Genomic DNA, 20087 nt, shown 5'->3' with positions numbered 1-20087 from the left:
CGCAGCGTCACTGATGGCCAAATAGTTTTTTTTTAGATTCACAGAGTTTAATCTAAGCAATACGGTTACATCTCTTTTAAGACAGGATGTCACAGGGTTTTGATGTCATTTTTTAACCAACACGGACAGTGGTGGTAAACGGTGGTGATAAATTGGTGGTCTAATTAGAGAGCAACACAGACTTCCAAGAGTGAGTTTTGAGGAACACACACACACAAGGCCTTTCTCATTTCTCAGTTTGTTCCATAGGTTTGTGCCTCCTCGCTCCTCCGCTCACTTCTTGTGTGGGAGGGACTAAGACGCGAGGAGAAAGGAGGTGAGGAAACAGGCATTTAACGAAATGAGATGTCCTTGCCTCGGAGCCGCCATTTAAAGCGACATCAATTAAATACGACCTGTTGCACAGCTATCTTATCTGAATACTCGTACGTAAAAATCATTTACCCGCTCCTCAAAAACTCATTATTTTGTCAGATTTAGAGACCTCACCCGCATTGTGATTTCCTTATTGGGTTGTGTTGTATGCATCTTATCTTTAACGACTTACTGTGATGATTAGAGGCTGCTGTCAGTCATTTAAACATTTCCATGCGTCTGCACGCATGGAAATGTATAAAGTCACAGCAAATATCATGGGACACACAAAAAACATTAGATCCTGACGACCCATTAATTTATGTTGTTGTGGCTTGTGCGTATTTGCGTCTCTCTAAATGGGGTAACACTTCACCCTGTTTCACCCAGCCGCTATTCACTGTTGATTTTTATGATCCTGCTGCCCATCCACACATCACATTTAACAATAACAACATCAGCTCAATATTTGCTCAACACCAGAGCCCCCCAGGGCTGTGTCCTCAGCCCCCTCCTGTTCACACTGCTACTGCTCAATGTCAGTAAAACTAAGGAGCTGATCATTGATTTTAGGAAGAAGGAGATAAAGACGCACACTCCTGTCTACATCAGTGGAGCTGAGGTGGAGCAGGTGAACAGTTTCAGGTTCCTGGGAATCAGCATCACAGAGAACCTGACATGGTCGTCTCACATCTCCACGCTGGTGAAGAAAGCTCAGAAACGACTGTATATCTTGAGGAAGCTTAAGAAGGCTAAATTCCCACGCCAAGTTCTTGTCAGCTTTTACAGAGGAGCAATAGAAAGCAGACTGACTGGAAACATCACAAACTGGCATAGGATGTGCACGGCCCAGGACCGGAGGGCTCTGCTCAGAAGATCATTGGTACCTTCCGAGCATCAATGATATTGGTGAGGTGAGGTGCCTGCAGAGCCCAAAGGATACTAAAGGACAGTACCCACCCAGCCACAGCCTGTTCACCCTGCTGCCTTCTGGGAAGAGATATAGAAGTTTCTGCTGCTGCACCACCAGACTGCAGAGCAGCGTATTACCCCAAACTGCCTCTGAAACTCTAATTCATCCTCAGCACTGCTCCACTGATGATAGTTTATTTCTGTTGGCCATTTTTATAATTGATTTTGTATTAATCTATATTGTCTGCTTTGTAGCAGAAGGGAGTTACAAAACTTAATTTCACTCTATAACCTGTTATATTGTGAGAATAAAATGTAGCTACCTATCAGTGATTTCAAAGTGAACTGACATCAGGAATGCAGTTTTAACAGCGCTTTATGAGGCGCTACACAAATGATGAAGGGAAGCGCATTTGATCATTTGAAATAACTAACACAACTTATGAACACAAAAGAACACTGTAGAGTCCTGCTCCGGCCATGGGTTGGTTGTATAGTCCAGCTGCATGTCACGCGTCTTTTAAACGTCGACGAAAACACTTCCGCAAAGGATACACCAGTGTATCCTCGCTTATAGCTCCTCCAGCAAGCCTTCTCATTACTCGATCCTCGAGGTGCATTTAGGGAATTGAGATGTCCTTCTATATGGTGCGCTGAGACAGATTTCTGGGTCACAGGCGGAGGCCAAATTAGGGAAATGAGAGACACACAGACAGAGCTGCGGCTGACAGTAATTGTCCTGCGAAATGTTAGTTGCACCAGTGCGCACTCTGTAGCCCTGTTGGAAAGGCTTTAGTATGCTTGAAACAAAGTACTGGAAGCTCTGGAACCACTTTTCTGACTATGGGATTGGGTGGGCTGCATATTGCTCACTTTCACGCAGTGATGGGCCAGGTGTGCAAAGCTACGGAAAGGTGAACATCACAAGTGCTTAACCTCCATCTGAATGTGTGTGTTATCGCCATTTGCACGATTTGTCACCTTGAGGCTTAAGACATGCATAAGACACAGAGTTGGAGAGAGATTGGGAGGGAGTTAGAAGAAAGCTATGAGAGCAGGCTTTTCAGCCCACCTTTGACTGAGGCTATGTAGAACAGGCAGAAAGACCTTACCTCCCAGACATGTGGAATGACCAATGAAGACTTAGTTGCAGTTTACAAATTGTAGCTGTAAAAATATCAGCTGTACCTTAATAGCACCTCCTATATGCCAATTTTGTTCAGAAAGACGTCATTATCAGTGTATAAGAGTAAGAAAACAAGTGTGTTGTGGGTATAAAGTATCTGTTCGTGGAACATCCAATGCTGGCGCTGCAGACTGGAGGTCAGATCTGGCCTCATGTGCCATCTGTGCCATCATTCGCTGTCTAGCTCCTTGTGGTCTGAGGATGGACTTTCTCTGGCTGGCAGGAGGTCGTAGTGACAGGGGATGTGGCTGTTTTTTGGTAGATCGTACGGATCTTGACAAAACTGTCCATGGCCATTGCCGTCTCCATTTGGCTGGATGGTGCTTACAGTAGGCTCTGAAATCAAAGACAGGTGAGTTAGCAGTTACAGGGAGAAAAAAGTCCAACATTTTGGAAAATGTGAGAAGATCACTGATTAATTTCATCTCTCTGTCCAGTACAGAGATAGGTCCAGGATATGTTTAGTCTGACTAACTACAATGATTGCAAGGGAGAAACTGCTAGCCAAGCTCTGTCACAAATCAACCCTCCTGATGTTGCTGCATTTATTGATTTTTGTGGCCACTTGGGAGCAGAAGACATAATTAACATAACTGCTAAAATTGCTATGGCACCTGTAAATGCTCTGTATTTGTATAGGTCATTTCGACCACTCAACGCACTTTTACACTACATTCACACACTGAGCCTAAGTGCTCAAACAGAAACTACACACACATTCATACCCCAGTGGAACAGCCACCATGGAACATTCGGGTTCTTCGGGGTATCTTGCCCAAGGACACTTCGTCATACAGCCTGGAGGAGCTGGGGATTGAACCCCGATCTTCCAATAAACAGGCAACCCACTCTATCTCCTGAGCCACAGCCGCCTCCTTCAAACTTCACTACAAATACCGGCTTTGTTGCAGAAACACGCATTACCTATAACAGAAATACAGTGATTGGAAAAGGAAGGGTTTTTAGATAAAAGAGAAGCAGACCACGATGCACCTGGCCCAATCAACCGACCAGGCACCATGGCGGGTGCTATGATCACTCAGAGGAGTAAGTTTTAAGTTGGTGATACAACTGACATCTAATATCCAACTTAATAAACTTAAACTTTGATGTTCCAACAAAAAGGAAAATTTTCGTTTAATTTGGCAATATAGTCTTAAAAATTATAGGAAGGCCCTCCGTAATGCCAGAGCATCGTACTACTCGTCATTAATAGAGGAAAATAGGAACAACTCCAGGTTTCTTTTCAGCACTGTAGCCAGGCTGACAGAGAGTCACAGCTCTATTGAGCCAAGTATTCCCATAGCTCTCAGTAGTTACGACTTCATGAGCTTCTTTAATGATAAAATTCTAACTATTAGAAACAAAAATCACTATGATCTGCCCTCAACTGGCACCAACTTTTCTCTAAACTCAGGAACCCTAGAAACAGCTGTAGAACCAGATATATGTTTAGACTGTTTTGCTTCCCTCAGTCTTTACCAACTAACTTCAATAATTTCTTCATCTAAACCATCAACCTGCCTCTTAGACCCCATCCTGACTAGGCTGCTTAAAGATGTTTTACCCTTAGTCAGCACTTCAATACTAGATATGATCAGTCTATCTTTATCAACAGGCTATGTACCACAGTACTTTAAAGTAGCTGTAATTAAACCTCTTCTGAAAAAGGGTTAAACTTTTATTGTTATGCAGATGATACTCAGTTATATCTATCGATCAAACCAGATGAAACTCATCAGTTAGCTTAACTTCAAATGTGCCTTCAGGATGTTAAAACCTGGATGACCTGTAATTTTCTAATGTTAAACTCGTCGTTTAAGTCTGACATTAAGCAAATTTCAAGGACCGCCTTTTTTCACCTACGTAATATTGCGAAAATCAGGAACATCCTGTCTAAAAATGATGCAGAAAAACTAGTCCATGCATTTGTTACTTCTAGGCTGGATTACTGCAATTCCTTATTATCAGGCTGCTCGAAAAAGTCCGTTAAGACTCTTCAGCTGATCCAGAATGCTGCAGCACGTGTTCTGACAGGAACCAGGAAAAGAGATCATATTTTCCCGTCTTAGCTTCTCTGCATTAGCTTCCAGTAAAATCCAGAATAGAATTTAAAATCATTCTTCTCACCTACAAAGCTTTTAATGGTCAGGCACCATCTTATCTTAAAGAGCTCATAGTACCTTACTACCCCACCAGAGCACTGCGCTCCCAGAATGCAGGGTTACTTGTGGTTCCTAGAGTCTCCAAAAATAGACTAGGAGCCAGAGCGTTCAGCTATCAAGCTCTCCTGTGGAACCAGGTTCCAGTTTGGGTTCAGGAGGCAGACACCATCTCCACATTTAAGAGTAGGCTTAAGACTTTCCTCTTTGATAAAGCTTATAGTTAGGGCTGGCTCAGGTGAGTCCTGAACCATCCCTTAGTTATGCTGCTATAGGCCTAGACTGCTGGGGGATTTCCCATGATGCACTGAGCTCCTCTCTCCTCCACTTTCTCTCCCTCTGTGTGCAACCTCATCCCATTATTGCATGTTACTAACACAACTTCTCCCCTTTCCAGTAGTCTTGCGCTTTCTCGTCCCTCTCCTCTCTCCTCCTATCACTTCCTGCAGGTTTTCTGGCTCTGGAGCTGTGGAGTCTGGATCTGTGGCTGCGAGTCACCTGCTGCCCCCATGTTCCTGCTGGACACCCTCTGCTCCAACTATTGTTACTAGTCCTATTGTTATTATTGTTATTATAAACATTAACATTACGATTGTTATCATTAACACTACTATAAATATCTGTACCATTTTTCATTTAGTCTATAGCAACATTACCTTCGCTGTCTGTACCTCTGTGTGTATATTATGTAGGCTGCCTCCCTCCCCTCTCTCTCCTTCAATCCCTCTCTTTTTCTCTGTTCCTCTCTTGCCCTCTTCCTCTCTGTTCCTGTCTCTCTCTCTCTCTCCCTCTCTCTCCTTCACCCCCAGTCGGTCGAGGCAGATGGCCGCCCACCCTGAGCCATGGTTCTGCTCGAGGTTTCTGCCTCTTAAAAGGAAGTTTTTCCTTGCCTCTGTCGCCTACTGCTTGCTCTTGGTGGGAAGTGTTGTTTGGCGCTATATAAATAAAACTGAATTAAATTGAATTGAATATTAACTTCACCGCGGTACATTCTTCCACACATATGCGTGGCAGGGAAGAAATTAGCTTTCAAAATAAACAAACAGAGGAGAGTAAAGTTTACTCAGAACTGGGGAATACTTAAAGGAGGACTCAGACTATGCTACCAAAAACGAGGTGCTCATATCTAAGAGAAATCAACACTTTTCCAGCAATTCCAGCCATGATTTGTGTGTCAGGTAACATTTAATGACTTTCCAGACATCCAGTTTACTTTGTAGTTCAACAAGACATGCTGTTGATGTTAGCTATCGCAGCAGGAAAGTTGTATCGCTGTCTGAAGCTGCTGTGCTGCTCTGGGGCCATCTTGTTCTCTGATGTTAGCTTTCCAGCAGCAAGTAGCGTCAGTTTGCTAATCCACAATTTAGCTCACATTAGTTACATCACTTGCTGTGTCGTATTTGTCATGGTATTGGATTCCTCCAGAATCACATACACCACCTTTATGATGGAGAGAAATAGGAGTTACTGTTGGAAATTCCAACAGTATAATATTTAATTGAAATGGGATATGAAATGACCTATATCGGAATATGAGATTTTAGTCATATCGCACAGCCCTAGTCTGCTGTATGGTGCTGGGTAGGGAGTGTACAGTGGGGTTTTTATGTGAGTAAATCAATGTCAATCTCATTGTAAATGCACAGACTATGAGTCACAAATATATGTCCAATTTGTAAACACAAAACACAATCTATATATAGATCCAAAACCCACAAACTCTTGATCCACACATAAAACTAAAACAAATAAATACAAAATCCACCAACAAATCTTCAGATCCACAAATCAGAGACAGAATTTGAATAAATGCAAAATGATTTGTCTGTGCATGAGGGACATATTCTCTTTGTAGATTGTTTTGCATTTGTTTTCAGAATTTTGACACTGTTTCGCTGTTTTACAAAGTACCATTTTCTACAAATGCACTCTTCACAATTTGCAAACAAACACAGTCCAACTTATTTTTTCAAACCACAGTTTCAAGACATGCATACAAAGTCTGTGAAATGCTCAGCATTCAAATGTCAAATCTGTGTTTGCAGATCGCAATGTATTTGCAGGTCGCTCTTTCTATTTGTCTACAGATCATTTTGACACTGGTTTACTTTGGAGAATGTGAATATGATCCACAAGTGTAGTCAGCCAGTCAGGGGTGTTGCTTATATGTGATGTCATGTCCCTTCAATTAGTCTTTTATAATTAGAGGTGACACGTGAGGCTTTGTAATACACTTAAATATTTATGTAATATGCTATATCATTTGCTCTGTCAATACTCGTACGTAATACTAGTACGTCAGATCTGTACTTATGTACCACACTTATTGAAATACTTGACCAGTTTTTTTTGGTTCTCAGGGTTTTTGGTTCACTGGGTTTTTTTTTGGTTCGCTGCAGAATCCTCTCAACACAAATATAGTACTGTCACCTTTCAGCTCTTATTTTTAAAGGCTTAATGAGGGGATGTGATGTCACATAGAAGCAATACCCCTGATTGGCTGACTACACTTGTGAATCGTAGTCACACACTCAGTGTTAAAGTGATAATTTTCTGGGGGATTGACTTTATGACAAAAAGAACTAGAAAAGGTAAAAACAAGAAATTGTGGTTTAAGGAGCAGTTTTGACCAAAACTGAATGACACAGACGCGGCACAAAGCAGACTTCATAAAGGGATTGTCAGGTTTAAGCTGTGTCGTATCTCTACTTGAATATATTGGTAACTAACTTGCTAGCGAACACGATTCAGTGTGTAAATAAGACACCTCTGGAGCTATGGGTTTCTGTTTGACTGCTAGTTTGGAGCTAGCATGTTTCTCCCAGCTCCTGATCCAGCTAGGCCAGTGCTGACATATTTACTGGTCCCCCATTTCATGTGGCAATGAAACTAGCTCACTATAGATTTCTTTCCCTAATATTTCATTTTTCATAATATGACTATAATAGAAATTTGTCAAGTGTCACAGATTGTGCAATTACATTTACAGTGTAGTGCCCACTGCTAATTGCAGTGCACTATATATTTAATACCACTGAAGCATACTTCTCTATAAAGCTGTCACAATGACAAATAACTAATCTAAGCGTAAGATCCTCACCAACTTCATAGACATTCCGGTTGTTGGTCGAGCCACTGTTGCTGATCTCAGCGTATGGTGAATCTCGTCTGGCAGGTGACTTCATTTCCACGTAGCCACACTCTGTGTTTTTGGCTGTCAGCAGGGGAGGGTCTTTTATTGTGGCATATGGGTTTTCAGAGCTGTTGAGGGAACAGGAGCTGGAATGATAAAGCGTGCCCTTCACCAGATCTGGATGACATGGACAGAGAAGACTAGTGAATACCAGCATTAAAATTGAGCAGTTTAGTGTATATTCACATAATTCCAGGACCTACCTCGTAAAGATTTCCCAGTGTGTCTCCTGTCATCGCCGTAGGCTCCTGAATTTTGAAAATGAGAAGGGTCAGTGAATGGTGGAATAAATACATATGACTATTATAGCAAGAATAACCTGGATTTTTCATCATATCACCATAAATTAAGAACTGGGGTTACAATATAGCAACAATGTTTTTATCCACACCAATTAAAATACAAATTGAACCAATTTGCCAAGTTGATATTGCTTGTATGTAAGATACCAGTATTTCCTCCCATGATTTTTTTGTGCATGCAGTGGAGAGAAATCTATAAGCATTCTGAAATGCTGTCACTCTGAGTTAGAAACTCTCCAACTTTGGCAGTGTAGCCAGGATAAAAGAGATGATGATAAACTTGTTAATATTCCAGTGTAACTTCTGTCTAAATTTGTTTCTCTCTGTCTCTCTACAATAAATTAACAAATCTCTGTTTGTTTCCTATTGTACTTATCTAAACACTACAGAATCCCTGGAAAGCAAGTAAGAAAAAAAATTCTGGTGATCCATTTTCTAAGTCTGATCTAAATTGTTTTCTCTCCTGTGTTTATGACTTAAGAACAGGTGAAAATATGTTTTGCCAGGATAATCTGTGTTAGTTTCTTAAATGCACTGAACTCCTCTCTCCTCCTCTCCATCTGTATTTTTATCCCCTAATGAATGTTACTAACTCACCAAACTCACTCAAAATTGTTATGGGTTTTGCACATGGGCATGGCAAAATGGCTCGCCAGCGACCCCTACAGAGCAGCTCCTGGCCAAAGTTTCATGTACGTGTACGAAATTTCTGTGGTAGGTGTATCATGTCCATAAGTACAAAAAAGCCTCTTGGAGTGATGCCCGACACCCAACAGGAAGTCTGCCATTTTGAATTTTCTGGTAATTTTTGCTGATTTACATAATTTATAACTCCTCCTAGGGAATTAGTCCGATCAACTTCAAATTTTCGCTGTGCAGTCTAAACCCATTGATGATTAAACGTTGTACAAACAATAATTACCAGTCGACCAGCATGCCCATGGTGTGGTGTTGAAATAAGATGATTCACCATGAAACAGGAAGTTGTTGTAACTTCACTGTACATGCTCACATCTGCACCAAATTTGACATGTAAGATGATAAGAGTCCACCTGCCAACATTCACTCAAAGTCATAGCGCCACCTGCTGGCAACAGGAAATGTCACGTTTTACGCTATAATGGACTACTCCTAGCAGGTTGGCCATATCAGCTTCAAAACTGTTGCAGAAAGCGGTGTATCCGTGCTTGATAACAGTCCTGCCCCGAGGGATGTAAGCTCTGTGTCACACTCATCAAGCAATTTAAATACAATTTTCACAATTTGTTCTAGACAAGATGTACTGGGACATAACGTATAGTTACTGGGTGTTCTCTGGTGCCATATAGGGGACACAGGAAGTGAGGTTGAAGTTGTTTGTGCAGCGTTCAGTGCGTTCAGAACTGAATGCACATATGTCATAGGGGTGTGATCATTTTTGTTATTATTTTCCATTTGCATGTGTTTTCTTAACTGCAGCTCTCTCTGTGTCTGTAGTATACAGCCACAAGTTTGAGTTTTGAGTTTTACTTTAGTTTTACACAGAACTTGTACTGCTCTGTGCACCAATATTTAAGTTAAGTTTATATCCCATCTGCACAGGGATGAACTACAGTATAATTTATTCAATATCTCACCCAGTTCATTGAAGCAGTCCCCTTGTTTCCAGTCTGCAGGCAGTGTGCCAGTGTGATCAGCTAGAGGCTCCCTTTTTCTCTGATCCACATTCTTCAAATTCACAAACAGTTGGTTGCCCTTGGCCTGCAAAGTGCAAAGGGAAAAATATCAGTTATTCATTAATAGTAATATTTTATACTGCCCTTCTATAGAGCCTCAAAAATTCCACTTTCATACCTTTCCATATGGACCATTGTTAACATGTGAGGGGCTGATGCATTGGGTGAGAGTATGGTAGCTGGGGTTGGAGAAGTAGTTGCTCGGGTGGGCCTCGCAGGTTGGTGGGTGAGCATCTGAAAAATGACAAAACTCTTACCAGGATGCACTACATGTGTCAGTTCATCAGTGCTTTCAAAGTATGAGACCCCCAAACCCCATGGTTTCAGTTCCAGTGGGGCTCCAGTGCACGGTGGTACATATAAAATGCATTTCTTTCTTTGTATTTATATTCTGTTTTGCAATATTTAGGACAAAAGAGGTAGGGCTTATCTATATAACAACAGGAAATACCAAACAAAACCCTAAAAACCAGAACCCCTACAGTAACTGTTTAAAGTCTTCCATTTACTTTGTGTCCACCGTCTTTATTACTGAATATAAGACTATTCTGTGTGGTCGTATTTATGTTCTTTCATTCACTATGATAGAGAGCACAGGTCACAGGGAGATGTTTGATGTGTGTTACTGAAAGAGAGAAGATAACAGCCCTTTTTCAACTTCTCTTCACTATAAACAATCTATCAAAACCAGAAGCTTGTAGGAAAACACTCAAACAGACCATGTTGACCAGTTCTTGTGGTTCCCACAGGGTATCTCTTGTAGCATGACTACTTTGATCTAATACAATTTATGAGAATGAATACAAAATTATGAATTTTAATATTCAGAATATTAATTCATAAAGCTCTCGTTTCGCGGGGCACCACCAGAGATTCAATTCACCCAGAGTCTCCGGACCTCTTTAGCGTTTTAATAATTATACAACTATTCACTAGTGATCAGTTAGTTAATAATCGCTCAATTATCTTAAATCAGTCAGTCAGACTCATATCGAAGGGGGTAAATTCTCGTGGCAGGGACTTTAGGTTAGTTAGGCAACATACACACAATTCCTTTGATTACAGTGAAATTTATTAACTAATTAAGGTGAATATAAAAATGCAGTCAAATATACATCAAAGAAATAAACAATGGCTAAACAATGAGAATGTGGGGTTCTATTGTGGGGAGGATTTGACTCATACGGCGTAAGAGAACTAATGAAAGTAGTTAGATGATACTAACTCGATTAAATTTGTCTAGGAGTTTAAGGACTAAAGATAATGGATTAACAGACTATTGGACATCACTGACAACAGGGTTGCTGGTAATGTTAGGCGGTTTCACGCTGGCGGAGTTCCGTGCGTTCTCGGTTAGGACAGCTTAAAGCCGTCGGCCAGTCGCTTTCTCTGCCAGGGAATAGCTCCGGAGGACCGTCTTTTGTCGAAGATGTTGAAGAAACTGCAGTGGGGGCCTTTCCAACCCTGGCTCGGGTCAGAGGTTTGGTCGTCCTTTGTTACTGCTGGCGGGACCACGTGACAGGGTCCAACCTCAGTGGGAGCAGTGTAATTTAGCTCGTAGAATAAAGCTTAAAAAGAACTTGGTCGTTCTTGAATTAAACTAGTGTAACTTAACGGTCTGATAACTTTTAACAAAACAAAAATAAAATAAAATAAAAAGCAAGTAAAGTTGCTGGGAACGAGGGAAAGCTGACGATGCGGCGCTTCACGTGTGTGGCTGGAAAACGAACAAAAGCCTTCGCTGCGCCGGGTCAAACTTCTTAGGGCGTTGCCGGGAGGGGAAGCACGCTGGGCGTGTGCCGAAGTGCAGTTGAAGAGAACAGAAACAAGCGAGCGAGACAGCGTGTGTCGCTGCTTTTGTCTGTTGGGGCGTGGTTCCCAGAGGGCAGTCCTTTGTTCCCCTGAGGGAGGGCTTGTTTCCGGTTTCCCAAGAGACCGTCTTTCTTTAGACATATTAAAAGTTAATCAAAAATCTATTTGCACGTATTGTAATCAAATATCTTCCCACAATCAAACCTTAATTGTCAAACGGTTGTACCGTTCTTAGTTTTAGGCACTTGATAAAAAGGAAAACAATTGTCAGTAGTTAGACCTTAAAAGGTTAGCATTTCATAGGAATCACATCAGATGAGAGGAACTTAACTAGCTTTCTGGATATATTGGCTGTTACACGTTCTTAGAGAATATAGGCAAGATACACGAATGGCATTAGATTATGGACAGGTAAATACAGAGTGACATTTATACATTAAACAGCATTTCAGACGATGGCCTGTAATACTTATTTTGTCCACTTGGGGGAGCTCGGGTTACGAGACGATAGCTTTGATTAACCCTAAAACAACCTTCTGCTCAGGAGCTGGGGAATTTAGTTATTTAACCTTAAATTCAAGCTGGAAAATTAATCGAGTATAGGATGACATTTCTTTATCATATCATTTCTAAAGGAAGTGTCAGAAAGTGTTGGGAAAAAAGCATTGGTTACAACATGAAAAGAATAAAGGACAGGGATCCTTACTGAAAATTAAAACACTGCAAAATTAACTTATTTAGATTCTTTTCAACAACAAATAACATCAACATGGTAACATAACTACTCAAATGGAGTGGAGAGACCTAGTCAAGTATGCATGTTAATATGCAATAATCTTCATGAGAGGCTACTCGCAATAATTGATACCCCCCCAGCACCGTTACTCACACTGCCATTTAGAGAGAGCAGGAGAGAGAGAGGGAGAGAAAGAGAGAGAGAGAGAGAGAGAGAGAGAGCGCGCATTGCTCACAGCTTCAGGGCTTGTCCGTGACTTCTGAATTGCACAATTGTAATCAGTACATTTAAATATAAATGTTGTCTGTTCTTGTCTAAGTATTAACACAAACGGTTAACAGTCGCCCCATAGTAGTGAGAGAATATCATGACCTCTGACCGTGACACTGACACCTGACGCTCTGTGTCTTGCTGTCTCTGTCCCCCTCGCTGTGAGACACTACTGATTTACTGTCTCCAGGATGCTTCATTCCCTCTGAAGCGGATGTGATCTGCACTTTATCAGAGCTGCTGAAGCGAACATTTGTGAGGAATTGTGGTGATATTGCTGTCTGATCACAAGTGTTTTCAGTCTCTGTGTCTGTCAGACGGTCTAAAGGGGGTAGCCTCTGTGGTGGACTGGTAATCTGGGATAAGCTACCGGCCGACGAACCTTTAGGACCGGTTGGGCTGGCCCAATCACAGCAGGCGCTTGAAGGAGTAAAGGAGAGCTGTGGCCACTGAAAAATAGCTTGCACCAAGAAATGTTAATTAACAAATAAAATGCTGGGAGAAAGGTTTATTTGCACTATAAGAAAACCTGCTATGTAACATAAATCTCCATCCATCCAACTGCTTATCCTGCGTACAGGGTCGTAGGGGGCTAGACCCAATCCCAGCTGACATCGGGTGAAAGGCGGGGTACACCCTGGACAGGTCGCCAGCACATCACAGGGCGCAATATAAATATTTTTAATATAAATATTTTTAATATAAATATTTTTAATATAAATATATTTTTAAAAAGAAACTTAAGGTAAAAAAAGAATAAGCTACTGCATTACATTCTATTATATTTGTCTGAATTGTCACCTGCCAGCTAACTTTTGTCCTTCCCTTTATAAAAAATAAAGACATTTACACAATAAATTGGCGCAGAAAATGTCTCCAGAATGCAGGAAATTCAGTGTTTAATTCTCAAAATCTTCTGGGGGGGGGGGGGGGGGGGGGACCCCAGACTTCCTGATTGAACATTTCATCAATATTTCTTTTTAAACTAAATTCAAATCAGTTAAGCTAATTTATCATTAAGGTGAAAAGGTGCCACATGCACAAAGACTTTAGGCTACTTCAGGCATGCCTGCATGTATGTAGACTCAGCTGGGATTAAATTGTATAAGAAAAGTTGATCTACAGCAGAAACATATCTGACATTAATACAGAATGCCCGACAGCCTTACTGCAATATATTACACTATTTTCGTATTTTGAATTGGTGCAAAAAAATTCAGTGTTTAAAGCCCAAATTTTTCAGGGGGAGGACCCCCAGACCCCACCTTGTTAATATTATCAGTGTTAATTATTATCAGAAAATGAGACAGACATTAGAGTTAGAGGTGTTCATGAGAGAACGCAAGCTGCTACTGAGAATATTTCTCTCCAACGTGTGCTCACTGTGCAACAAACTGGACCAACTTCAGCTTCTGCTGGGGAAAAACTTTTATTCATCTTCTGTTCTGTGCTTCACAGAGACGTGGCTGTGTGAACCGATACCGGACTCAGCGCTGCAGCTGGCTGGATTCCAACTCTACAGAGCGGACCGCGACACAGAACTCTCAGGCAAAACATGGGTTACCACTTATATCAACAGTGGCTCTTGATATAAGTGGAGTACCGACATGACAGTGATTCAGCAGCACTGTTCTCATGACCTGGAATATTTATTGATACATTGTAAACCATTTTAATCTCCCTGCGAGTTTGGTTCCTACTTTCTGCTTGTTGTTTACATTCCACCACAGGCCAACACAATGCACAGTGCATGCTTGCCGAGCACATACGGACATTCCTGGACTGCTTAGTTATTGTTCTCGGTGAGTTTAACAAAGGAAACCTCTGCCAAGAACTCCCCAAATAGAGACAGTTTATAAAGTGTCCAACTACAGAGGGAAACACTTAATAATGCAGTCACAATAAAAATAGATGCAAGGCGGCAAGGATAAAAGCACCACCTTCACTGCGGCAACAGTAAAGTCAGCTGGGTCAGAATAAAGTCAGCTGGCACGGCGGCCACAATAAAATCAGCTTGCATGGTGGCCTACACATTTTTAAACAACTTAACCTACTTTTGGATGATGGCATTACTTGAAAATGAAGTCCATCCTCCTGTCCTTCTGGATGAACTTGTTGATAGCTGGGTCATGCAATTGATCCTTTGCTTTTAATTTCATCAGCAATTCCTTCTCGATGGAAATTAAGGCCAAGTCTGACAGTCGGGCCTGCTGCTCCTTCATTGTGACCTCGGAATGGCAACTCCTGCTTGCCCATGAACACTACGCAGTTAATGAGACGTTTCAAAATGAACCTAACCTTCTCATTATGGACAATGACATCCATTGGCGTTGTTGCTCATCAAGCTGGAGCTCTATCCTAGTGCCCCCAAATGTTTTAAGGCAAATCGTAGCTTTCAGATGAAAGCATTCTGATGTCGATGGGCTGACTTGGATAAACTTCCTAAATCAGAAATTCCATCTTTGGCCCAGGACAGACTTTCGGTGCCAAACAGCAAACAATCCCAGCAGTAAAGCTTTAGCTCCTTGGTTGATCGAGACCTGGTTCCAAAATTTCTCAAAACCCGAAAATCAATAAGGTTCGAGCTTATCGATACTGCTATCGAGACTTGCGGGCTATGATGTAACGTTATGTCTCAAGCATCAAAGGTGAATATGATTTAATTTGAAACGCAATGGATAAGAATATCATCAGGCTGCAGTCTCTGCCTGCTCTCTGTCAGCTCCTACACACACACACACACACACACACAGCGGCAGCAGAGCGAGAGGCTGTGCCGTCGCGGTGGAATACGGTGAAGGTTAACTAACGTTAGTTGATTACAGCTACGCTCGTTACTGTAAGTTCATGCAATAAAACCTTTACAAGTAAAAAGACAATACTTTATCAATACACCTGTCTGTAAGGTAACGTTAAACATGTAGAAATGGTTAATTAAATCATCTCTGTCCTCATCCTGTATGTTTTATACAAGCATAGCTAACGCTAGCTTGGCATTAGCCAAATGTTAAAAACAAGCTAATTAGAAAGGTGTCTGTCTGGACCACAGAATGGTCTGTAGTCTTAAAAACTCAGCTGCTGGCTGAGACAAACCAGCCGCTCCTCCTTCTACCTGGTAATGTTACCTGCAGCCAGCGAGAGAGGAGGAGGGACTGATACAGACTGATGTTGTTCTTTCTAAACGTCACTCACTACTTGTGATGTCAGATAAAGTTATTGAGTTACTTTGCTGTTGTAAACATTAATGTTGCTGCTCTAGAAACAACATTTAGCTGGATTTAAAATATTAAATTAAAAACAACCAGGCAGTTAATATGCACACTTCAATATATGTTTATTTATCGCAAGTGATATGTCATCTTAATATATATTCGCTCAATACGTTATCGCACATTGAATATTTTCCTCATGCCCGTTGGATCTGGTCTTACCAAATAACCATCACTAAATAGTCGTAAAGTATCGATAGTGGTATCGATAAAGAATCGGATCGTTAAGCAGTCTCAATAAAAAATTAACGATCCTCATCTCTATCCATGGGTATCTCGCATAATTACTGGAGTTGAAATGTCTTTCAAAAGCTTTGTTTTTTTGCACCAAATTAAGCTCTGGTGTAGGCCTTCCTTTGCTAATTAACTCCAACTTCTCATTAAAAGTTAACCTTGAAAAGGGCGCAAGTAATAAATTTGAAATGATGTCTCCCTTATTAGCGGGAACGTTACTCGCAGCTTCCATCGTGAACTGAACGAACAAGTTAGCTGCTGTTAGTTAATTCGCTTGTCACCGTGTCTCCCACAGCGGGCGGAACTTGCCATAAAGTTAGCGAAAACAAAGCCCACCCATTTAGAGGGAAGATATGATTGGTCAATTTTATTGTCAATTAAAATGAGTCTCTCATTGATTTTCTGTTTCTCGGCCCTCTGTAAACAACAGAGTCAGCAATATTCTGATGACTGGTAGAGGGTGACAAAAGGCCGTCTTTATTTTAGTCCTTCCCATTCCAACACAATCTGAATGACCAGGATTTATTTTAGAAACATTTTATTTAATAAAAAAAATTATATATTAAATATTAAATCAAATTAGAACAGATGACTTTCTAAATATTATTTTTTAGAATAGCTTAGGCCCTGTCTGAGGGCCTAGAGGGCCCTGATGCTTCCCCTCTGCCATTTAGAGAGAAATCCTAGTGTGGGTGAGAGGGATCTCGTATCCTCCACTTTTTAAAATGTTTTTGGGGGGGGACTATTTGCTCAGAACTAAAACACTGCAATTGATATTTTGTTGATTTTATTATTCTCATTGAAACCTCCTTTACATACTTTTCTTTCTTCTTATTTTGGAAACTTTAAAGTGGCATAGAGAGTAAAGAGAAAGAGAAAAATAAATTACTTCATGTAATGGAGCCCTATCTGATTTGTATAACATTTAAGTTGTATTGTCTATTAGCATTAAGGTGACATACTTTGTGTGCATCATTATTTGTAATTGTTAGCTTTGTAATTGCTGACTTTATTCTTTGTTATTTAGTACAGTAAAATCAGATTGTTTGTTATACTGACATGTAGGCCTGGTCCATGGTCAGACAAGAGCTGTGTTGCTCAGCTGGTTAGCAGGACAGACAGACAGACAGAGATTCACTGCAGCTGCACATTAACATTACAGTTACCTGCTGACCTCAGACTTTGAGAGAAGAGAATACCTGACGTTCACACAGTTCACCCTCATTGAGTTTTTTCTATTCTCGTTCCCAAAATGATAGTCCCTCTACATCCTTCGCTCAACCTTTGGTTTCACCTTTGACATGAGAGTGAGGCGGGGCCGTCCAGCTCTGCGCGAGAGTGACCTGATTTCTATCACTGCGTATGCCGGTGTCGCATCAGCTGGGCGAAGTTAAAAGTTGCAACAAGTAAAAACACTCAAGTAAGGTACAGATACCGAAATAAAAACTACTTATGTACAGTAAAAAGTATTTGTACTTTGTTACTTTCCACCACTGGATTTGGTCATTTTTGCTAATGCTGTAGACCCATGAAACTGGTGTTATGCAGTGCGAGTGGCTGTCAAACGTGTACCATTTAGATAGCAAATGTGGTAAAGAAAACAAGTAAACATTGGCTTGCAAAACTTGTGCATAGATGCCATACATTGGAATGAATAGCAAACACAGTCTAAGTCCCTGAATACAGACCATCAAAACTTGCAGTCTGCTGTCACTGAAAACAAGGACTGTTCTTGTGACCAAGGTTACAATGCGACAGCAGATGGGTTCAACGAGAAACGAGAAACAACTGACAGCCCAATGTAAGAAAATACCTGCCTAACATGGGACAGTACATTTCACTAAACAGTTTTAGGCAGGTCAGCCTGTAATGTACCTGCGATGGTGTAATCAGCAGTGACCCTCATAGCAGGAGTGTAGGTTACAGCTGGCATGGTGGGCTCTTTGCCTTTTTGCTTCTTCCTGTAGATGATTAAGAGGAGGAGGAGAAAGAGCACCAGCAGCACCAGGACAATGATTCCTGCTATAGCTCCCATCTGGTAGGTGTCCACCTGCATGGCTGTACTGGTCAAACTGTTGAGGCTGCCCACCACCACACCAGCTGAAGACAGACAGAGTTAGAGGTCTAAATAAAATTTTTTTTAAATAAAACTTGACAAAGTAGCTCTTCTTTTAAAAGGACATGACTGTCAATGATTAGACAACTAAGGCAATCTGATTAATGTTGACCATTCTCAAAAACAGATCTGAGAACCAACTATGGACAATAGGAATTTTGGAACTTTTTCTTTATTAACAAGGCACAAAGCAACATCAATTGATTCCACTTTATTGAGGTGTGTCTTTACCTTGGTCACAGCGAGATCCCTTCCAGCCTGGGTTGCAGTAACATGTACCAGTCATGTGATCACACGTGGAGTTATTCATACAGTCACATACCTGACGGCAGCCATAACCGAATGAACCAGGAGGACACCCTGTAAATAAGAATAAAGTCTCATTTAAGTAAACTTTAGGAGAAATGTCCCAGACTCTAACTACAGAACAACAAATGGAAACTTAACTGGACAACAAAGTAACTAAAACAATAAAAATAATAATAATGAGTTAAGTAGAAGTGTACTAAGAATGCGTCTAGGTATAAATATGGCAGTTTAAAAGAAATGAGTTGTCAGTTGAGATGTAGGCACATAAAGTGTAAGCACTAAGAAAAGTTGAATATTACTCATCGTAAACAGGAAGGAATGTAGAAAAAAGAAAGTTCAGTTTAATTCAATTTAAGGTACACTGCTCAAAAAAATAAAGGGAACACTTAAACAACACAATGTAACTCCAAGTCAGTCACACTCCTGTGAAATCAAACTGTCCACTTAGGAAGCAACACTGACTGACAATCAATTTCACATGCAGTTGTGCAAATGGAATAGACAACAGGTGGAAATTATCCCAATAAAGGAGTGGTTCTGCAGGTGGTGACCACAGACCACTTCTCAGTTCCTATGCTTCCTGGCTGATGTTTTGGTCACTTTTGAATGCTGGAGGTGCTTTTACTCTAGTGGTAGCATGAGACGGAGTCTACAACCCACACATGTGGCTCAGGTAGTGCAGCTCATCCAGGATGGCACATCAATGCAAGCTGTGGCAAGAAGTTTTGCTGTGTCTGTCAGCGTAGTGTCCAGAGCATGAAGGCGCTACCAGGAGACAGGCCAGTACATCAGGAGACGTGGAGGAGGCCGTAGGAGGGCAACAACCCGGCAGCAGGACCGCTACCTCCGCCTTTGTGCAAGGAGGAGCAGGAGGAGCACTGCCAGAGCCCTGCAAAATGACCTCCAGCAGGCCACAAATGTGCATGTGTCTGCTCAAACGATCAGAAACAGACTCCATGAGGGTGGTATGAGGGCCCGACGTGCACAGGTTGGGGTTGTGCTTACAGCCCAACACCGTGCAGGACGTTTGGCATTTGCCAGAGAACACCAAGATTGGCAAATTCGCCACTGGCGCCCTGTGCTCTTCACAGATGAAAGCAGGTTCACACTGAGCACATGTGACAGTCGTGACAGAGTCTGAAGACGCCGTGGAGAACGTTCTGCTGCCTGCAACATCCTCCAGCATGACCGGTTTGGCGGTGGGTCAGTAATGGTGTGGGGTGGCATTTCTTTGGGGGGCCTCACAGCCCTCCATGTGCTCGCCAGAGGTAGCCTGACTGCCATTAGGTACCGAGATGAGATCCTCAAACCCCTTGTGAGACCATATGCTGGTGCGGTTGGCCCTGGGTTCCTCCTAATGCAAGACAATGCTAGACCTCACGTGGCTGGAGTGTGTCAGCAGTTCCTGCAAGAGGAAGGCATTGATGCTATGGACCGGCCCGCCCGTTCCCCAGACCTGAATCCAATGGAGCACATCTGGGACATCATGTCTCGCTCCATCCTCCAACGCCACATTG

The 20087-nt window shown here is 41.7% G+C and overlaps 1 protein-coding gene across 2 annotated transcripts; it reads right to left on the bottom strand.

Annotated features, from left to right (window-relative positions):
• Positions 1–1591: 1591 nt before the first annotated feature.
• LOC123971543 (multiple epidermal growth factor-like domains protein 10) lies at positions 1592–18615 on the bottom strand. 2 transcript variants are annotated; one of them, XM_046050426.1, is made up of 7 exons: positions 18493–18615; positions 18021–18245; positions 9943–10058; positions 9726–9849; positions 8011–8055; positions 7715–7924; positions 1592–2788 (listed from the first exon to the last, which is right to left on the bottom strand). In XM_046050426.1, exons 1-7 carry the CDS (start codon positions 18569–18571, stop codon positions 2622–2624), a joined length of 966 nt encoding a protein of 321 aa, XP_045906382.1. In that variant the 5' UTR covers positions 18572–18615; the 3' UTR covers positions 1592–2621. The 2 variants fall into 2 exon arrangements, with proteins under 2 accessions (XP_045906382.1, XP_045906383.1); XM_046050427.1 differs by lacking the exon at positions 1592–2788 and adding an exon at positions 3275–3376.
• Between the last annotated feature and the right edge of the window lie 1472 nt (positions 18616–20087).

This window comes from Micropterus dolomieu, linkage group LG05 (genome assembly GCF_021292245.1).
Source record: "Micropterus dolomieu isolate WLL.071019.BEF.003 ecotype Adirondacks linkage group LG05, ASM2129224v1, whole genome shotgun sequence".
Taxonomy (NCBI): domain Eukaryota; kingdom Metazoa; phylum Chordata; class Actinopteri; order Centrarchiformes; family Centrarchidae; genus Micropterus; species Micropterus dolomieu.
Note: the sequence above shows the minus strand (reverse complement) of the source record. Positions and strands in the feature narration are given on the sequence as shown.